This window comes from Pectinophora gossypiella, chromosome 7 (assembly GCF_024362695.1).
Source record: "Pectinophora gossypiella chromosome 7, ilPecGoss1.1, whole genome shotgun sequence".
Classification (NCBI taxonomy): Eukaryota; Metazoa; Arthropoda; class Insecta; order Lepidoptera; family Gelechiidae; genus Pectinophora; species Pectinophora gossypiella.
In genome coordinates, this window is record NC_065410.1 from 4999412 (window position 1) to 5017962 (window position 18551).

Below are 18551 nucleotides of genomic sequence, written 5' to 3' on the forward strand. Positions count from 1 at the left end.
TACCCTTATCGTAAAAAAATAAAAGTGTTAGTATATATGTTAATTATAATAATGTAAGAGACAGTACACTGCCTATGTTACTGGGACTTGAAACCTAGGTTGTGGTGGTATGCTAGCACAATAACTATTAGCGAAGATTTCAAACAGTGTAGATACATATCTATGGCTTTCCGGCCAAATAGTTAATGCCATTAAGGCAAGTCTACAATAATTCACGTAAACTTATAAACATCTCACTTCTGGGCACTGGAAGAATGATCCATCATCTAATAAAAGCTATTCAGGGGATTTGGTTACCATAGATCTAACTAGGTCGCAGTGGCCATTCGGGCTATATTGGCTCGAGCCCTCTCTAATGCAAATAATAATAATAATACTCAGGCGTTTAAGTCGCTCTGCTCACGAGATGACAAATGCAAAGTTTGTATACGTCTTTCTCGCTTACTCACGTCGTTAGTTACAGGCTTACTTAATCAACTGATCGAACCGGCGCTCCCCGATTGAGATTAATTAGTTCCGTACCAAAATGGTAAAAAAATCGACCGGCCAAAAGATTCATACCCCTCCCGTATGAATCTTTTGGCCGGTCGATTTTTTTACCATTTTGGTACGGAACTAATTAATCTCAATCGGGGAGCGCCGGTTCGATCCAAGGTACCGGACTTGCACCAATGAGTTATTCTTCTTCTTCTATCGTGTGGGTTGTGAGGTGGATTACCAACCCCATCAACCCTGGTGTAAGGGTTACTATTGAACCGCCAGACGCCCCTGACATGGCTCATGTAACGACTATTAACTTGCATCAGTGAGTAGTGACCGGGACCAACGGCTTAATTTATCTTAAGTGCAGTTTTCACTAACACCTATCTTGACGATTATAGATGGCGACACGGCTCACCACCTATCACGTTGGTCTAACAAAAAACTCGGTGAGGTGTGGGTACTTAGTTCATCTTGCGATGTTTGTACCTCTGCCAGGCTATACTCGTGAGCTTATGTTTATATGTTATGTGCGCAACTTTCAATAGAACAGCAAAGAGCTATTATGCTAAGATACCACCATTAAATAACTATATCTTAATATAAGTAGTTCTTTCTGGGGAAGATGGCGTGGGGCTCCTTATAGTTGGGGTCAGGTTGGTTGCGGTAACGTCGGGCGAGCCAAACGGCAAATAGCTGAAAATAAATCACATTGCATATATCACTTGCTATACAGTCTCCAGCGCTAGGAAAAGCAATAAACGATTATTTACTTTGTCAAACATTCTACGTCAACACAGATCTTAAATCTAGCCAAAAAAAGGAAATATAGTTCATTATAAATCAAGGAAAAATGTGTTATTTTTCCTATATGTCTCTTTCACACTAGACTGTGCTTTATCTTTCTGCATGGTTGTTAAAGTAATCTTATATTTAAAAAACAACGAATCGAATTTCAACAGTTTTTCATAACGAGGTAAAAGTGTTTTTTTTTTTATTTTTTGCCGCCTTGTTACAAAACGAATATCTAAGATAATAGGTATTGCGAGGTTACTCCGCGCCGCGATACCACGGCTTTAAGGGAACTAATGACAAGTCATAATAATTCTATTTGGAAATGCGACACTAGCGCCGCTTCCACCGCGGGACTTATTTCGTGCCGCGGACTATACTTAAAACCTCGCATTATCTTGAAAACTCCTTCATCGGGAGAATTCCCCTGTAATGTAATAATTATGATTCGATTTTGAGCATTACGTTACAATACTGTATATCTGCTTATTGGCGGTTCTCCTCTCACACCGATGTAATGCTCGGATCTGTAACATTATGCAGGCGAATATTCGCGGTGAGGGAGTACCTTTAGTTTTAGCTTTGTGACAAGGCGGTTTGATTTGCAATTTTTGACTAGATGTTAAGATACGATGTGAATAACGACAATAACACCTCATGCATTATTCGCGTGAAGTAAATAAAATTATTACATGCATTCGATGGACATGCATGCATGCGTGCGTCCGTGCATAAAAACATAATGTACAATGTCACTGCTACTCACTGCTGTACAAAATAAGCTTGCACAATATTGTAAACACACGGCATTCAATAATGTAAATATTTCTTAAAAATCTACAAACGAAATTGAATTATTATATCAGTGCGGCTGACCGTACAATTGATTCAAATATTTTAAAAATCATCAATCAGTACATAGTGGCCCTGATTCCTGTAGATACTTCCTATAATATTATTTTTTGTTATACCCGTCATTTTCTTATCCAACGAAAAGGAAAGAGACGGATTGATAGCCCTGTTAATTTCAAATGAATGAATGATAACCCAGGCGAATCAAACAGGCATCTCCCTGGTATGCAACCAACGAAATAAGGCTGCTTGAAGTTACGACTACACTGAATAAATTGGGTAAATCCTAGGTCAAAGATAACTTATGAAATTCTGATTACTAACTATAAATAAACACAGATGTATAAGTGACAAAAAACGTTTTCTATTTAAGTTATGAATTTTAGTAAAAAAAATGTAATAATAAGTGCGATATTTTGTCACGTTTTTCTATGGTTGCTTTTTCATACAAATTCCATAGTAATTTCGTGTTTTGACATTTAGTAAACAGTAACTGATTTGACTAGTTGAAGACTACCCTATTATATGCATCTACATCAAAGTCATAGAATAAACAGTACTACGTATAGAAGGGACTCTATCCCCCCGCACCGACACAAGCTTGATTTACCTCACCCTTTAAACTCTATCTCCTTGTCCGGTGTGTGACACAACTTTGGTCCGACACAGCAAAATGTTACGTCGTAGTAAGTCAACTCATTACGTATGGCGTTCAAGTAACTGAGACCCCAAGGGAAATAGACGTAAGGTTATTTATGTAAGCTTTCTACGATGTCGGGCGCATGTTAGCCAAGTGTTGTTTAACATTCATTACTTGGTGACTATTTTTATTATTATTTATTACTGTGACTGTATATTTTGCGGTTATATACAATTTAGGAGTTATGTATGGCCTATTATACACGTATACTTTTTTTCAGAATTTCCTACCTTACTTCAAAAATCATTCATTTTATACATGGTAGCCAATAAGTAGCTGAATTCGACTTTATAATTTATGTTTGGACCATAGATAATTGATATCACGTGGCTCGCCCCTATTACATGAGACTTAAACATAGTATCTGGCGGGGGGTGGGTGTGATTTCACCTCTGCTTAAGCCTGTATACTTTATTCTTTCGCACAGGTAGGCAACAATGTGTGGTACATCTTTTGCTTGCTCTGCATTCATTATTCGTTCCATACATGCGTTTAGTGGTAGAGCGCACTCCCTTACCTTGACCTTTCTGTTAACTACGTCGACAATTCGATTAACGTACGTCCTTCTAGGTCTTCCTCTAACAATCCTTTCATTAACCTTTGCCTTATTCACGGCATACTTGTTAATCCTACTTACTTTCATCCCCTCAACCAACCACCACTTTAAAATCGTAAAAATGAATAGCCTTAAGTCCAAACACCATTGTTTAACTGTTGTGTATGGAAATCTCGGCCTTAGCAAGTTAATGTAAGTGACTATTTTATAATGTATTTTTGTCATAAACGCCATATAATAAGAAAGAAGAAGAGAAAGATAGACATCCGTGCCTGTCTATCTTTCTTTTGGAGTCTCAGATTTCGTTCAAAGTATTCAAAATATGGTCAAATTATCCAAGTTGCGAAACACATGTAATAGAGGCTTTTAAGCCGTATCACACAAACGATTTATGAGCGTAGGCGTAAGTGAACAAAAGTTCGAATTATCGACTCGACTATTTGACTTCAAGGTACCATTGTCCCTTACTATGATAACATGGTGACGACACATTAAAGGTTACTGTATTTTTCATTGAACATCTACCGGAAATCGCTTACATGATAACGCTAATCTGCCCCCGCAACGCAGCTCACATATCGCGCGTTTTCGTATAAATGAGCCACTTCTATCTGCTATCTGCTCATTTATCATACCGCGCGCTATATGCGAGCTACATGCTACGGATAGTGAATATAGCTAAAACACAACACAGCATGTTTACAACATCCAACATCCGCACTTGAAGCGCACCACACAGGCAATACCGCGCACTTTGCAGCCCAAATAATGCTAAGCAGTTGCAAACTGGTAAATGCGATATTGCGACAAACATTTGTAGTTGAGGCTACAATATAACATAATATATAGTTTTATTCAGAAATATTAATGAAAAAACAATTCATAAAAATAAAATCAGACTTTTGCGTTATAGCTTGGTGCACAGGACAGCTGACAGAATAATACATTGTAATAGTCGCTTTTGATTTAAGCTGTACCATAGAACAAAGAATAACACTATGTATGCAACGGTAACTCTCCGCCCCGCACCAATACGTCAGGCGCAGAGCTAGATTTACCTCACCCCCTCTGGGTCTTACTTTAGCCTAAATCGCCGTAAGCCGCTAAAGAGTAGGGGGAGCGCGCGTGTACTGTGTGTCTCGCTCGCACACGGTAATGCGGCACACAGTAAGAATGTTTTTTGTCTTTCTCTCCTGCAGTCATACACACCATGCTAGAGCGCAAAGGAATGATAATTTGTGTTTTTTGTTGTAGCCTTAACTATCAAGAGACATGCGCGAAACACCAAACCACCTCAATAGTCAAATGCCGTGACTCCGTATCGTCAGATCATTCACAGAAATGCACTGGGGTTAGCACGCGGGTCCTTTTGGTTACGATATCTTACTGTCAACCAAACACCGAGAAACTGTAAAACAACCAACCATCTGTTAGTCACAAACACAGATCCAAGATTTGTTAATAGCACACCAAATTGTTAATAACATAGATACCGAGTCAGATAGAAAGAACACGAATTATATAGTGAATGAACTGAAGACTATGCAAATTTACTAGATTCGTGAAAAAATTGCGATTTTACAGTCGGTTTAAATTATTACATTTCAAATCTACAATATTAACGTTACAAAATGTTTAGTGCACTAAACATAATTGAGGCTGCAGCCTCAATTAAGTAAATGAGGTCTGAAAATAAATAGCCTTCTATTGACAGAAAGAAAGGGATGGAATAAAGTCTAGTTTTAGATAAAATTATGAAAACTTACCAAGAAAATTAAGTAACTACATGCTTATGGTTATATCTACAGCCTGAATTTCTAAAACAAAATTGTTTTCCAGTAGGTACTGTGTAGTGTAGGTACCTATTAATTTACATATTTTTTTAATATCTCATTGTAAAATGAGTTCTCATCTTTTATGCATAAAATCTAGAGTTGTATCTATAAATCACTGTGTAAATATTTGTTTAGATATGTGTACGTGTTGTATTGTCTTATCTTTGTTATCTGGCAGTTGGCGAAAACATAATATAGACCGAGCGATAAAGAGATTAGGACTGTTTGTTAAATACCTCGGTGAAACTGAAGAACAGGCCGATGCCACCGCACAGTTTGAATGCATAATCAATGGTCTCCTTCAGTTTGGCCATGCAAGGCTCACAGCTACACGCCGGCGTTACTACATCACTCCCACAGCAAATTTTCTAAAACAACAATTAGTTTACAAAAGGTTTAATTGGTTAAGCATTTCATAATTATATTATTTCAAAACACTTGGAAACCTTGTGACATGTCCTAAATGATAGTGCAGGAGAAAGATTGCTTGAAACTGAGAAGTACGGAAAAATAGGGAAGAAGATTTTTCCCAACACTAGGAAAAATATATAATTTCCTTCAATCAATATACAATTCTCATCAAAAAAATATAAACAAACACCTCTCAAAATGTTTAGTAAGTATTATCAAAAAATTATAAATACGATACATCTCCCTAGCATTATCCCGTTTTTCACAGGGTCCGCGGATGTCCGTGCGTGTTGCTCTATGGCTACCGCGGCTCGGCTAATTATTTTAATAATAAATACGATTATTAGTAAAAAATAATTCTTAATATTAGTGTTCCAAATTCAAATGAATAAAAAATTGTTTAAAAAAGATTTGGAAGCGTTTCGATCTTTTTGATTACAATATAATATTTAACTAATGGCGCTCAAATTGCAATAACGAATTTCATGTCAGTAAAAATCAAAATCAAATCAAATCATTTATTCGCGTAGGATTCATACCCAATGGAGTATTGTTACTTATTTATATTATGTTTTTATTCCATGCAGATGAGTTCAAAACAGTTTATCTAACAATTCATGTATGTACTGTACTGTACACACACCACATCAGATCAATGTTAACAGTGAAGGTACTCACATCCACAACATCACATGAGGGGTAGTCAACAGTGCCATTGACTGGTAGGCGGGACCTGAACGCACAGCATTGGAAGCGCTCCTGCACCTGACTCTTCACATCTTGATCTACTTTGTTCCAACCCTGTAAATAAAAAATCAACTATATTGTACAGCTTAAAAATAAATAGCCTTCTATTTTATTATAGAAAAAGAAATGGTTGAAAAACTATAACTAAAGTTTTTAGAACTGTCCAAAAAATTCGGTATCAATTACATTAAACATACTATAGCTCACTATATCTCCCAATGGGGGTAATCAGAGGTATATGCATTGCAAGATGAACTAAGTATCCACACCTCACCGAGCATTCTGTCACACAAACGTGATAGGTAGTGTAGTGAGTCATATCTCCGTCTATAAGGGTCGAGCCAACTGTGTCAGTGAAATAACTCATTGGTGCATTCTCGATGAATAAAACTACCCCATTAGGGATTTTGGGCGTCAGTTTATATAATGTACATATTGTGACGTCATAAAGAAAATGATACTTCATATTTGAGTAACACAGCTGATAAGTTATCTTTCTCTGAAAATAGAATGCATCATTTTTATTGTTCACATTTAATGAAGTGATTCACAATAAGACTTCCTTTTTGAATACCTACTAGGATGTGAAATAATCACATTGATTAATTATGATATCAAATCAAATCCAGTTCACTTTATTGCACAATAAGCTTATGTATAACATAATAGTACAAAGCATTCTGTACAGCAATTTCTTCAAGAGTATCAGTTGTATGAAGATTATTGGGAGGTTATCTAACCATAATCAAATCATTTTTAAGGTTGCAGTGTATTCTTCTTTAGATAATGACAACAGGACAGAGATATAGAACATGGCCTAGAGTGAAAAAGACAAAAGAAATGTCTCTATCACCCTAACGGTTTACAGCTTAGTATAAAAGAAACCAGAGATATGGCACTCCACTGTAATTATGCTACATTTTAATGGGTATTGAGTTACCAAAGACCACCTTTTGTACCTTTTACTATATTACTTAATCTTGCTTGTATAGTTTTATGTAAATATATAATATGTTTTATATCCTTTTGTCGTATCTGTTGTGATGTTGATTACCAACCCAATCAAATCAGGGTTTTTATAGAGCCACCAAAGGCCCCAGATAGTTTTTATATTGTATTGTATTGTAGCTCGCCTACCAGGGGATTATTTAATGAAACTTACAATTGTACATTGGCAATTTGATGTGCATTGCAGAGTGTGTCACTAGAAATATTTTGCAGCTTTATATAAACTAGTTACGCAACAAACAATTTTTACATAACAAATGGCTTCTCCCAATCAGTATAGGGGATAAGAAGCTGCTAGAAAAATCTTGGCACACAGCCCTAGACATTCTTTAAAAAAAGTGTTTATACCTGTTGAGCCAGCATCTCCTGTTGTTCTGAGTTGACAGCCAAGCATGCACACGCCACTGAGAATTGAACCAAGAATAGCAGGAACAAGATCACCATGTACTGATGGATGAGTTCAGGAAACTATTGCTTCTTCACATCACAATTATATACCTAACAATGAAGAAATATAACGTCCTAAGAACCAAATGCCTTTTAAAATCCATATCCCAATGTTTGACTATTGTGTCTGGAAATCCGGTTCTTACAAGGTTAAAGGCACGAAGAATTATGCTCTAATTGCTCCTTCACATTAAAAGTAACTTTAACTTCCTAAGACCGAGATTTACAGACACAATAGTTAAACAATGAGGTTTAAATTTTAAAAGGACATTGAGTTTTACAATTGTATTGAAGAAAATATTTAAAGGCATCAAGAACTATGCTATTAATGTTTAGAATGTTAACTATCACTTCACAATTTACATAGATAACATCTTCAGATCAGACTGTTACCACATTGCTTTATACATATTGCATTATATTCAATTCAATTACCACATTGTGACCTCACACAATGTGAAAGTAGGAACTTAGTAAAGTGCACTACATTCAGCATTACCAAAAATAATGTAAGATCAATTAAGATGAAACTAAATGAAATAGCTGTGTTTCATAAATGTTCCAGATTTGGGAAACAAGATTCAAACTATATTATTAGATTTGTAAAAGGATACAAAGAACAACATGACTTGGTGATGTTTGACAGCTCCAGCTAAGCCTAGCAGAGAGACCAGAATGAGGAACACTCCGCAGGCGAGGATGCCACCAACTATGGGCAGGTTGGGGACCACCACGGACGAAGCTTGCCCGTACACCGCCACCGAAATGAGGATTGACGCCACCACCTAATAAAAAAAATATCTTAAAAAGCATAGTTATAGCTTCCTTTTTGTATCTTGTTTGACACATTTAACATAATGTTAGAATTTACATATCACTCTAATAGATAAGATATGTGCCTGGTGGGTCATAGGTCTTTTGTTTAAATTAATTTAGGTACATGATACAATTACTTGAAATTTTTGAGTGTGTTATTACTTACCACATAAAGGATGTTTAACGCTATTAAAGCGTTTTTGGAGCAGGTGAAACCTCCACACATTTTGCAAAATTGTCTTTTTTGTAGATTTGTGACCACCAAGGTTCTCCACCAAGGCAATATCCCTCCGACACCACTAGAAGATTAACAAAGCCAAGTCGTCGCGCAAAAAGTTACAATCACTATCATATCTCAACCAGCTGAATCTTCGGAAAACGAAAATTAATCTCAAGAACGTAATGTACACAATTGTATTATGTCAACTTTAAATAGAAATCTACGTAAACTTGAAAATAATCTAGAAAATGCACAGACAGAAGGAAATCAGAATCACTGACATCTGAGTGACATTAAAATTTGGTGTCTGACTGACAAATGAATGAATGACAATTTTGACATTTCAATAAAGAATGAATGAATCTTAAATTCGTAAAAAAAAAGTGACAAATTATTGGCGCGAAAGTTTGTTTTTATTTTAACCGAGTTCGAAAGTTCTCAATTCACCCTGTTCCACATATCCCTACTACCCTCCCGCTACCAGAAACTCGGCTACGAATCAGCCCACGTCATCATAATCAATCAATGTGATATACATAACTAGATCAACTTTATAGAGGCGAATTTTGCGGTATCTACGTCATCAAGGAACACTGAGGTCCACTCGAACATAGTGGCGGATCAAGGGGCTTTCGAGGCTACGTTCACCAAAAAGAATATAAATGGCGTTGTACAGCTTTAACATGATAATTACCTATTTTTACCGACTTCAAAAAAAGAGGACTTTCTCAATTCGACCGTATATTTTTTTCTCATTACTCTGATACATAATTATTCAGAAATACAACGTAATGGCAGAAGCATTTAAGCATAAAAATTGTTTTATATTTGGACCACATTATCTTTTACTTTGATTTATCTTTTTACTTTGATCAGAATAATAATGGATGGAAGATGTATGTGACTGGGTGTAATAAAAAATCTGTACAGCGCCATCTATATTATTTTTGAGGTACGTAGCCTGAAAAGTCGCTCATTATCAAGTTTGATTTAAATGTTCTGAACACAGTAGGTATTCAACAACATAATATTACTTATGAAGATTAAATATTGAATTATCTTGGCTTCTCATTAGCAACATTTGATTTTCATAAATACCTATCTACATGAACTCATAACTACTTATGTGTACTAGGTAGGTAACTAAGTATAGACCTATGTGTGGAGTATGAATTTTGGGTAGGTTTGGACAGTTAGATAGGTACAGTAGAGAACCTGGACTAAAAAAATAAAACATTATTTATTTATCTTTTAATTAGAGCCAAATAAATTCATGATATCTATCGTCCGGTCATACACTGAGGTTTTCGCATATTGGCCCCACGTGAAATCCACATGACTGAAGGGCGGGTCAACCCTTAAAAACGCCAACGCATTGCCGAGTTCCCGCCAGAGTCTTTCCGCGTCGATGATGTGCGCAAACGGATCCGGGTCAGTGTAATGAAGGAACACCGGCGCAGTGACCTTTTTAAGGTCATAATGCGGTGGTGTCACAGTCCCGTAATTTCGCAAGTTGCCCAGCGCCCCATGGTCGTAGCGGCGGAAGAAATTTTGATTAATAAGCTGCCCGAAGTGCGCCAACTGCTTCACAGAAATACCAGCGGGCGAGTGCGCTAACTTCACAGGAAACATTGTCTGAAAACCAAAAGAGTATGTTTAATATGTTTACATGCAATGTAGAAATAAAACAAAAACATAAAAAACTTTACAGCAAGTGTGGTAAAAAGTTGTTTGCAGATTACTTGTGGTTCTGGCGGATTAGTGAGTTTAAAATATGTGAAAATATGGTGTGTGTGTGCGAGTGTGCGTGCGTGCGTGCGTGCGTGCGTGCGTGCGTGCGTGCGTGCGTGCGTGCGTGCGTGCGTGCGTGCGTGCGTGCGTGCGTGTGTGTGTGTGTGTATTTAAATATACTTACAGCATTATGCTGATCCCCACTATAACCAGCGATGGCGAATAACATGCTAGTGCATATGGGCTGCAAGTCAGAGCCATCCGCGCACAATCCGGCACCATTCGCCGACAGTTCTTCGTCCCGAGATAATAGGGATCCGATTCCGAGCAGATTTGCTAGTCTCTGCGAATGCAAAAAAATATTTATAATAATAAACAATCTAATTAAATACTTCAGCTTCAGCAGACAAAAGGCCTTTAAACATTTTAACCGCCTTTATGATCTTGGCTGATCGTGAATGTCCTTGAATAATCACCAGTTATCAGCTTAGATAACAAATTACGTTTTAAGACGTCCATGACGAAACTGATGCTTACCACAAGATTGTTCGCATGAGGCGCAATGGCAATGAAAAAAGGATTCGTATTGAACTCCAAATACGCTACGGGCGCATATGCCTGCATTGTGATGATCTTCTCGTTGTATTCCGGTCGCAAGGCACCCATCACCCAAAACACAACAGTTCCTTGGGAGTGTCCGATGTAATGCAGCCGAGATTTGCCGGTGACGCTGAGAGTATAGTCTATCATAGCAGGCAGGTCGTACTGCCCTATCTCGTCCCAGCTGAAGTTCCAGAAAGACAAGTCTCTCCTATCGTTAGGGTCAAGAGTAAGGTGTCGTCTTGAATAGAAATTTCCGCGAGCATTTCCTAGCCATACGTCGTAGCCAGCTTCGGCAAGGATATATCCTGAAAGTAAATATTTATACGTTAGAATCATTCAAGCTATAAAGGCACCTAAATACATTTTGCTACTGACTACCCCTACTTGATAGCCTTTATATAAACCCTATTAGGACTGAGTATATCTCGGCACACGACATTTTGTATTGCCATATATCTACTTTTTCCGATGCAAATCTAAAGTAACTTACGTCAAAAGTGAAACTACCTCCTTAGACTCACACTACCTAATCGTACGTAGCACGTACGGTCATGAGCAATATCATATACCCACTTTAGAACCCTGTCGCACTAACATATTTGACATTTAATGAGACTTACCGGTCAATTTGTCTAAAACGTTAATGTGACATGGTATCAAAGTGTATCATATTAGTACTCGTGACCGTACTACATGTATTAACTGTCCGTACCATTTAGTAGCATATAAGACATGTATACTAGGTATACAGACATGTATACAGAGTAAACCAGAAAGGCACTCGGCTTAGTCTTCTTCTTCTATCGTGTGGGTTGTGAGGTGGAGTACCAACCTCATCAACACTGGTGCCAGGGTTACTATAGAGCCGCCAAAGGCCCCTGACATAGCTCATGTAACGACTACTTACTTACATCAGTAAGTAGTAACCGGGACCAACGGCTTAACGTGCCTTCCGAAGCACGGATTATCTTACTTTCGGACAATCAGGTGATCAGCCTGTAATGTCCTAATCAAACTAGGGACCACAAAGTAATTTTTGTGATATGTCCCCACTGGGAATCGCACCCAGGACCTCCGAATCGCGAGCCCAACGCTCAACCACTGGACCACGGAGGTCGTTAGTAGTAGTTAGTGCGTATTGCCACAGAAAAATAAACCTTATCTGTTCTACGCACACATTATATTGAATTATGGCATTAGTATATAGGATAGGTAGTCACCTAAAGCAGTTCCCGGGCCCATTATCACAAAATCAGCTGAGGAGCAGAGTAATCCATGCATGACAATTACGACAGGTTTGTTGGGATCTGGCTGGTTGTTCTGGTCGCGCCCATGCGGGATCCTGTGCATCTCCAGGATATACCCGTCTTCTGTCACCACCTCGTGCGTTTCCAGTGGATACCCATACTTTCTGATGAGGTCCGGCTACAAAAACATATAAGATTCTATTTATTTACATCTTACAGAAGCAACGCGATGGAAGTGTGCTCCATACTCCATAGCCATACCGTGTCCAGATTGAGGGGAGACATTTGCCCAGCAGGTTTGTGTTAGGTATACAGGGTGTTAGTGACATATATAAACATAAAAACATAACATAAGCAGCCTATATATGTCCCACTGCTGGGCACAGGCCCCCCCTCAATCAACCGGAGGGGGTATGGAGCGTACTCCACCACGCTGCTCCAATGCGGGGCATACAAGTAGGTATGGGTGTTAGTGACATCGTAACGAAAACTTTGAGGGATGATTCAGGCCATGATTCTTAGTTGATATCACGTGGAATTTTCCGTCGCAAAAGTATGGACCGGAAAATAATTCAAAAAAACATAAAAAAAATCATAAATTTTCCGATAGGAAAATTATAGAATTGAAAATAATTACAAAAAACTAAAAAAAAAGACATGAATTTTGCGACGGAAAATTCCACTTGATCTTAACTCAGAATCATGGTCTGAATCATCCCCCTCAGTATTCGTTACGATGTCACTAACACCCTGTATATTTACATACATATACAACTCACGCCCGTAATGAGTGACTTTACGATATTTTTAGATATGGATATGTTAATTTGGAATAAATGAATTTATTATTATTAATTTACAGGCCATATTCCCCCAAAAAATATAGATGGCGATATAAAAAAATTTTTCCTATACAGGTTTCCCATTAGGTCCCAGGCCACCGTAATTAATTAATTTAAAAAGTAAGTAAACAGAAAAGGCGGGAACGGAAGTGAGAATTACGCGGCGAGAAAAACAAATGAAGAACGGGGTTGGATTGGTTCCCCGACTTTTCTAGGAGACGTTGGTTGTGGAAAGAATTAAGATTGGGTAAGCAGGTTGAACACTTTTTACACTGAAGCAAACCAGAATGCCACAATATTTAGTTAGTTTATCCACGATAATTGCCAATATAAGTAGGTAAGTTATTCTCAAGTGAGTTTTCACGCTGTCTACCCCAATCCTCTTTATTTAATTTACGCCTTTATGTCTATACTATACATCAACCAAATCTGACTATCATCTTTTGTCCATCATTCATGTACTTACGAGGCATGCTCTTTAAATTTTGTCGTTTGAGGAAAAAATACTACCTTTAGGGACATACATAGTACCTTTTTATTGTTTTTCAAAGCAATTCATCACGAAGTTAATACGCTTTTCCATTCGCTCGAACCATTTATGATAACATGTATTCCACTCCAAAGTGGAGGTGTTCAAAATGGCTGACTTGAAATCAGCGACCGCTTCTTCATGACACTAGAGCTTTGACTAAGTGTTTTCTTAATTTTAGGAAATGTAAAGAAATCGTAAGGGTTAAGGTCAGGACTGTATGGAGGATGGTCAAGAATTTCTACGTTTTCACTGTCAGCTTGCGTTGTAATGGTGCAGGATGATGCGTCGCTATGGGCTAGATTTCAGAAGTTCGGCATACTAAACAAACTGTGGCATACTGTGGGCATACCACTCCGCATTAACCATTCTACGATGTTCAAGTGTAATCGTCGCAACGTTGCTCTGAGGCCCTGAGGTGCCCATGACTGTCTATGGCTGTGACGAAACAATTGCATTCATCCTAATGCTTTCAATTGTTTTGATATTCGAAATCCCACAAATTTGAATTTTGATCAATTCTAAATTCAAAATTGGCGGCAAATATGCAAACGACAGAACTTAAAAGGCATGCCTCGTAAAGAAGAATATATTAGAAGAATATATTATAAGAATATAAGTTAGGTAAGTATACGCACCACGTCAAGCAGAGCATCTTCAAAAACGTTGTCGGAGAAACGGCTATGACCTGAACTGTCAATTCCAAAATATTTCTCCACGAAGGCAACGTTGGGGGGCTGCCGGGCCTGTCCCGAAAATGCGCAGGCGCATACCAACAACGCGACAATGCTATTGGACCACATCACCGAAGAATTATTTTCTTACCTCCCGTAACACTGATTTATATAGGTAGAATATCTGATGATTTGATTATAGATATGAGATATTAAATAATATGCTGTTGTCGACGTATCTTTTTATTGATTGTAGATAAACAGAAAAAATGTCTCATGTGGTCCTAAATATGTGGGCTTGCTTGTCAGACGGGAAGCGCCACCTTGATCCTGGTCCCGGATTGCACAAATGAATTATTTAGGTTCGACTATTATAAAGACGGCGATACAGCTCATCACCTGTGACGTTAGTCTAACAAAAAGCTCGCCGAATCGTGGGTACTTAGTACGTCTTGCGATAGATGCTACCTTAGGAATATAGTTGTGAGCTTATGACATTATGTTTTATGTATGTTATACACTACTCATCAAAAAAATCGAAACACCTTGCAAGTTTACGTTTTGTCAGGATTATCAGAAAAATGTGTACATTTAGGAATAAATGTTAAATGTCGTTTAATAGTGAGTAATATGAGCTTATCAAATCTTAATGTTAATGTTCTAAATTTAAATGAATTTTTCATAGGTTTCGTACTTTGTTAAATGAGTCATTTTTATTCCGTATGGAGTATAAAGGAAATGGATAAAACAACACACGTAAATGAAAAAAAAAGCTAAAAAACGTTTATTTAATAACCCTCCCCGAGTATTCCCTCCCCGAGCTCTAATTACTGCTTCCATACGGTTCTTCATCGATCGGATGAGAGTCACGATCACATGCTGTGGTATATTGTCCCATTCCTCTTGGATTGCATCTTGCAGCTGGCTAAGTGTTTCTGGGGCAGGATCTCTTGCTCGAATTCGTCTCTTTAATTCATCCCACAGATGTTCAATGGGATTCATGTCCGGGCTTCTTGCTGGCCATTCCATAATAGAGATATCGACTTCGTTAAGATAATCTCGTACGACGCCCGCGGTGTGAGCCCTAGCATTGTCGTGCATGAATATGAAGCCGTTGCCAATAAAATGTGCATAGGGCATCACATGAGGCTCGAGACACTCTTCGACGAACCGATGACAGTTTAGTGCAGGCAGACGTGGCCCAGACACGAAAGCAAGCTCTGTCTTACCGTCGGCGCTGATTCCTCCCCAAACCGTCCACGAACCGCCACCATAGCTGACCTTTTCTTCAATGCAGCATTGTGCATAGCGTTCTCCGTCTCTTCTGTAGACCTTGTTCCTTCCGTCGTTACCATACAGCATAATTTTACACTCATCAGAAAAGAGAACTTTGCTCCACTGTAGGTATGACCAATTTAGGTGCTCACGTGCAAAGTTAAGGCGCGCTCTTCGATGGTCAGCAGTTAATTTCGGCCCATTTGCTGGCTTATGCGGTACCAGTCCACGATCCTTCAACCTTCTTCTAATTGTAGAGTCACTTACAGCCACCCTTCGTACAACACGAAGCCGCTGCTGCAGTTGAAAAGCGTTAAGGCGTCGATTTCTTAAAGAAGTTGTTACAATAAATCGATCATCTCGCTCAGAAGTGACCCGATTCCTGCCAGATCCTGAACGGCGCGTGAACAAACCAGTCTCCCGATAACGTTTATAGACTCTATGAACAGATGACAGGCTTAGATGCAGTCTTGCAGCCACAACACGCTGACTAAGGCCAGAATCCAGCAATGCCACAACTTGGGCGGCTTCTGTGGGCGAAGTATCCATACGTTTTAGAAAAAAAACCTTTTTTCAGACGTCCCAAAGTCACAGTATTGAAATAAAAAACAAAAAGTTTAAGGATAGGCGCCAATTTTTAGTTTTTAAACGCTAAATGTACTCCAACCCTAAACACACATTTGTCTCAAAACAGTGATTCATTTCGTTTATAAGATAAACAAATGAAATTATAATTTTGAATTTAGAATTTTCGCTTATTACTGTAATGGCCAAACTGCCAGCTATACATTTATGTTTTTTTTTTCATCGTATGAATTCTTTTTTGTGTTAAATTCGGACAGAAACAATGAAAACGGAAGTGTTTCGATTTTTTTGATGAGAAGTGTAGATTAATACTAGGTACATAGGATATTCGTAATTGGTATTGATATGATACCTACATTGTATACAGGTACGTAAACACACGCCTCTCACGATGACAATGCATAGGTAACAACATGGGGGAATGATAAAGAGGAGATTATAACATTTTATTTTCATTTAGATGTTTATCAATATAATTATTTGATAAAACTAAAACATTGACATTGACTAAAACTTCTGAATTGATGACTAAACTATTTTATTAACATTTTCAACATATCTTAGTTGTATCAGTTCTCTAAAGTAATGTCCACATTGTCATTGCGAATTTCTTTCAATTTTTCCTCAAAGAATTGTTTTCTGTGTACCAAAGCTAACCGCGGGTGACGTATGCCATAGTTCTCGTTGCCTAATTTCGTGTATTTCTTCTCACCTTCCTTTCCCATCAATTCCCTTAGAGCTTGATTTCGCTTCAAGAGTTTATCGTAGAATATAACTCCACTTTCTACAAAGTCAGGACCCAAATCACAAAGTGTTTTGTCAGTCCTAGTTTCGTAGTGGACTTCTGTCATATCTTTCATGAGGAAATATAATCCTAAGCTAAAAATTCCTATTAAACTGTACATAGTGCCTCTAAGCATGGTAGGTGCAGAATATAAGTTAAGTCTCTTATTCAAATATGTTGATGAATTATAAGCAAAGAACAGACAAATAAAGGGGTAAACAGACTCAAATATGACTTTACTGTTCTGGGTCATTAATATCTCTCTGCAAATGGCGAACTGTTGCACTTTTTCAGGTAAAAGTAGTGCATCTGCTAATTTTTTGCCTGTTTCTGACTCCCAGTTTACTTTCTTCATGTTGACCTGCAGCCAAAATTATATTTATTGCTTTAAAATATTAATGAACATTTTGAACAGTGTGAATATGTTACATACTTCATTATAAAACAGTTTCTGTCAAACCATATCATACCTGAATATCGTCATTCTGAATATCATCAAAAGATTTGTATGTGAAATTTACTGGAACCCCTACTGCAGCACCAAACTTGGACTTCAAGCTACCTGTAATATATGTTAGAGATCTTAAATTTAAAAGTTACCGGTAGTTAACGATATTGTTATGAAAAAACAATATAGATTTTTACCGGCATGAAACATATCAAATCCAAAGGCTGTAAATGGTGTGACTAGTTTCCTGTGGGCGTCTGGTAGTTGTAGAATATCGATACATTGTTGACAACGGTCACGAAGTTCTTTAGGTAGTTCCACGGGTTTGCTATCTCTGTTAATGAAATCAGAAATACCTTGTAAATATAACCTAGAAATTTAGGTCCTATAAATTATTAATATCCTTTTTATATAAATTTACCTGTAATAATGAACAAATTCTTTATATTTTTCCAATAAGAAAGTATGGGGAGCAAATTTTACTACAGTTAGGGCTATAGCAGAGCCAGTTACGACAGAAAACGAAAAGCTGCGCCCTCTTTCAGTTAAAAACCAAGACACAGGCCGTCTCGTTGTCATTTTTAGTTAGTTAATATGTAATTATACTATTTATGCAGTTATATTTAAAAATTGTGTAATATATTTACGACTTTATCACTTCGAAAATCAACTTATTATTTTATTATAGGTTATAGAGTTAGTTTTTTTCTTTGCTTTGTGTCACAATCATACCAATCATATGTTTAAATGTTTTAAATTTTCATTTTGGCAATGGGCGCACACGGCTTGCAGCCGCATAGTAGTTTTTTTTTTTACAAGGATGGAATCAATCAATGATATCTTATTGGTCCTTGTCATTTGTATCTTATAAACCTCAGAACAATAACTAAAGCATAGAAGGAAGGCTAAAATAAGAATTCAGAAACTATAAACCGGCTCTCTTCTAGCTTACGACACAAACTATGAGTG

At 37.6% G+C, this 18551-nt stretch overlaps 3 protein-coding genes across 4 annotated transcripts; all 3 read right to left on the reverse strand.

Moving 5' to 3' along the window:
• Positions 1-571: 571 nt before the first annotated feature.
• On the reverse strand, positions 572-9160 carry LOC126368145 (tetraspanin-13). 2 transcript variants are annotated; one of them, XM_050012026.1, is made up of 7 exons: positions 8811-9160; positions 8443-8613; positions 7730-7828; positions 6305-6427; positions 5452-5583; positions 4674-4788; positions 1062-1176 (listed from the first exon to the last, which is right to left on the reverse strand). In XM_050012026.1, the coding sequence occupies exons 1-6, from the start codon at positions 8868-8870 to the stop codon at positions 4714-4716; spliced, it is 660 nt and encodes a 219-aa protein (XP_049867983.1). In that variant the 5' UTR covers positions 8871-9160; the 3' UTR covers positions 1062-1176; positions 4674-4713. The 2 variants fall into 2 exon arrangements, with proteins under 2 accessions (XP_049867982.1, XP_049867983.1); XM_050012025.1 differs by lacking the exon at positions 4674-4788 and having other exon boundaries at positions 572-1176.
• Positions 9161-10085: 925 nt separating this feature from the next.
• Positions 10086-15129, reverse strand: LOC126368134 (lipase 3-like). Its single transcript, XM_050012011.1, has 5 exons — positions 14455-15129; positions 12419-12623; positions 11133-11503; positions 10780-10938; positions 10086-10499 (listed from the first exon to the last, which is right to left on the reverse strand). Exons 1-5 carry the CDS (start codon positions 14617-14619, stop codon positions 10116-10118), a joined length of 1284 nt encoding a protein of 427 aa, XP_049867968.1. The 5' UTR covers positions 14620-15129; the 3' UTR covers positions 10086-10115.
• A 1742-nt stretch (positions 15130-16871) lies between these two features.
• On the reverse strand, positions 16872-18308 carry LOC126368139 (transmembrane protein 177). Its single transcript, XM_050012019.1, has 4 exons — positions 18004-18308; positions 17780-17916; positions 17605-17696; positions 16872-17495 (listed from the first exon to the last, which is right to left on the reverse strand). The coding sequence occupies exons 1-4, from the start codon at positions 18159-18161 to the stop codon at positions 16920-16922; spliced, it is 963 nt and encodes a 320-aa protein (XP_049867976.1). The 5' UTR covers positions 18162-18308; the 3' UTR covers positions 16872-16919.
• Positions 18309-18551: the final 243 nt, after the last annotated feature.

What these genes read in the sequence shown, in the direction of transcription:
- LOC126368145 (XM_050012025.1), bottom strand. Translation starts at nt 8,870, where the DNA reads ATGTGTGGAGGTTTCACCTGCTCCAAAAACGCTTTAATAGCGTTAAAC. An exon ending in AGGAGATGCTGGCTCAACAG is followed by an intron (nt 6,428 to 7,729) that starts GTATAAACACTT and finishes TTTTATTTACAG; the next exon opens with GGTTGGAACAAAGTAGATCA. An exon ending in CCTCATGTGATGTTGTGGAT is followed by an intron (nt 5,584 to 6,304) that starts GTGAGTACCTTC and finishes TTGTTGTTTTAG; the next exon opens with AAAATTTGCTGTGGGAGTGA.
- LOC126368134 (XM_050012011.1), bottom strand. Translation starts at nt 14,619, where the DNA reads ATGTGGTCCAATAGCATTGTCGCGTTGTTGGTATGCGCCTGCGCATTT. An exon ending in CTCATGCGAACAATCTTGTG is followed by an intron (nt 10,939 to 11,132) that starts GTAAGCATCAGT and finishes TTGCATTCGCAG; the next exon opens with AGACTAGCAAATCTGCTCGG. An exon ending in GTGGGGATCAGCATAATGCT is followed by an intron (nt 10,500 to 10,779) that starts GTAAGTATATTT and finishes TTTGGTTTTCAG; the next exon opens with ACAATGTTTCCTGTGAAGTT.
- LOC126368139 (XM_050012019.1), bottom strand. Translation starts at nt 18,161, where the DNA reads ATGACAACGAGACGGCCTGTGTCTTGGTTTTTAACTGAAAGAGGGCGC. An exon ending in GAATTTGTTCATTATTACAG is followed by an intron (nt 17,917 to 18,003) that starts GTAAATTTATAT and finishes TTTCATTAACAG; the next exon opens with AGATAGCAAACCCGTGGAAC. An exon ending in TTCAGAATGACGATATTCAG is followed by an intron (nt 17,496 to 17,604) that starts GTATGATATGGT and finishes TTTTGGCTGCAG; the next exon opens with GTCAACATGAAGAAAGTAAA.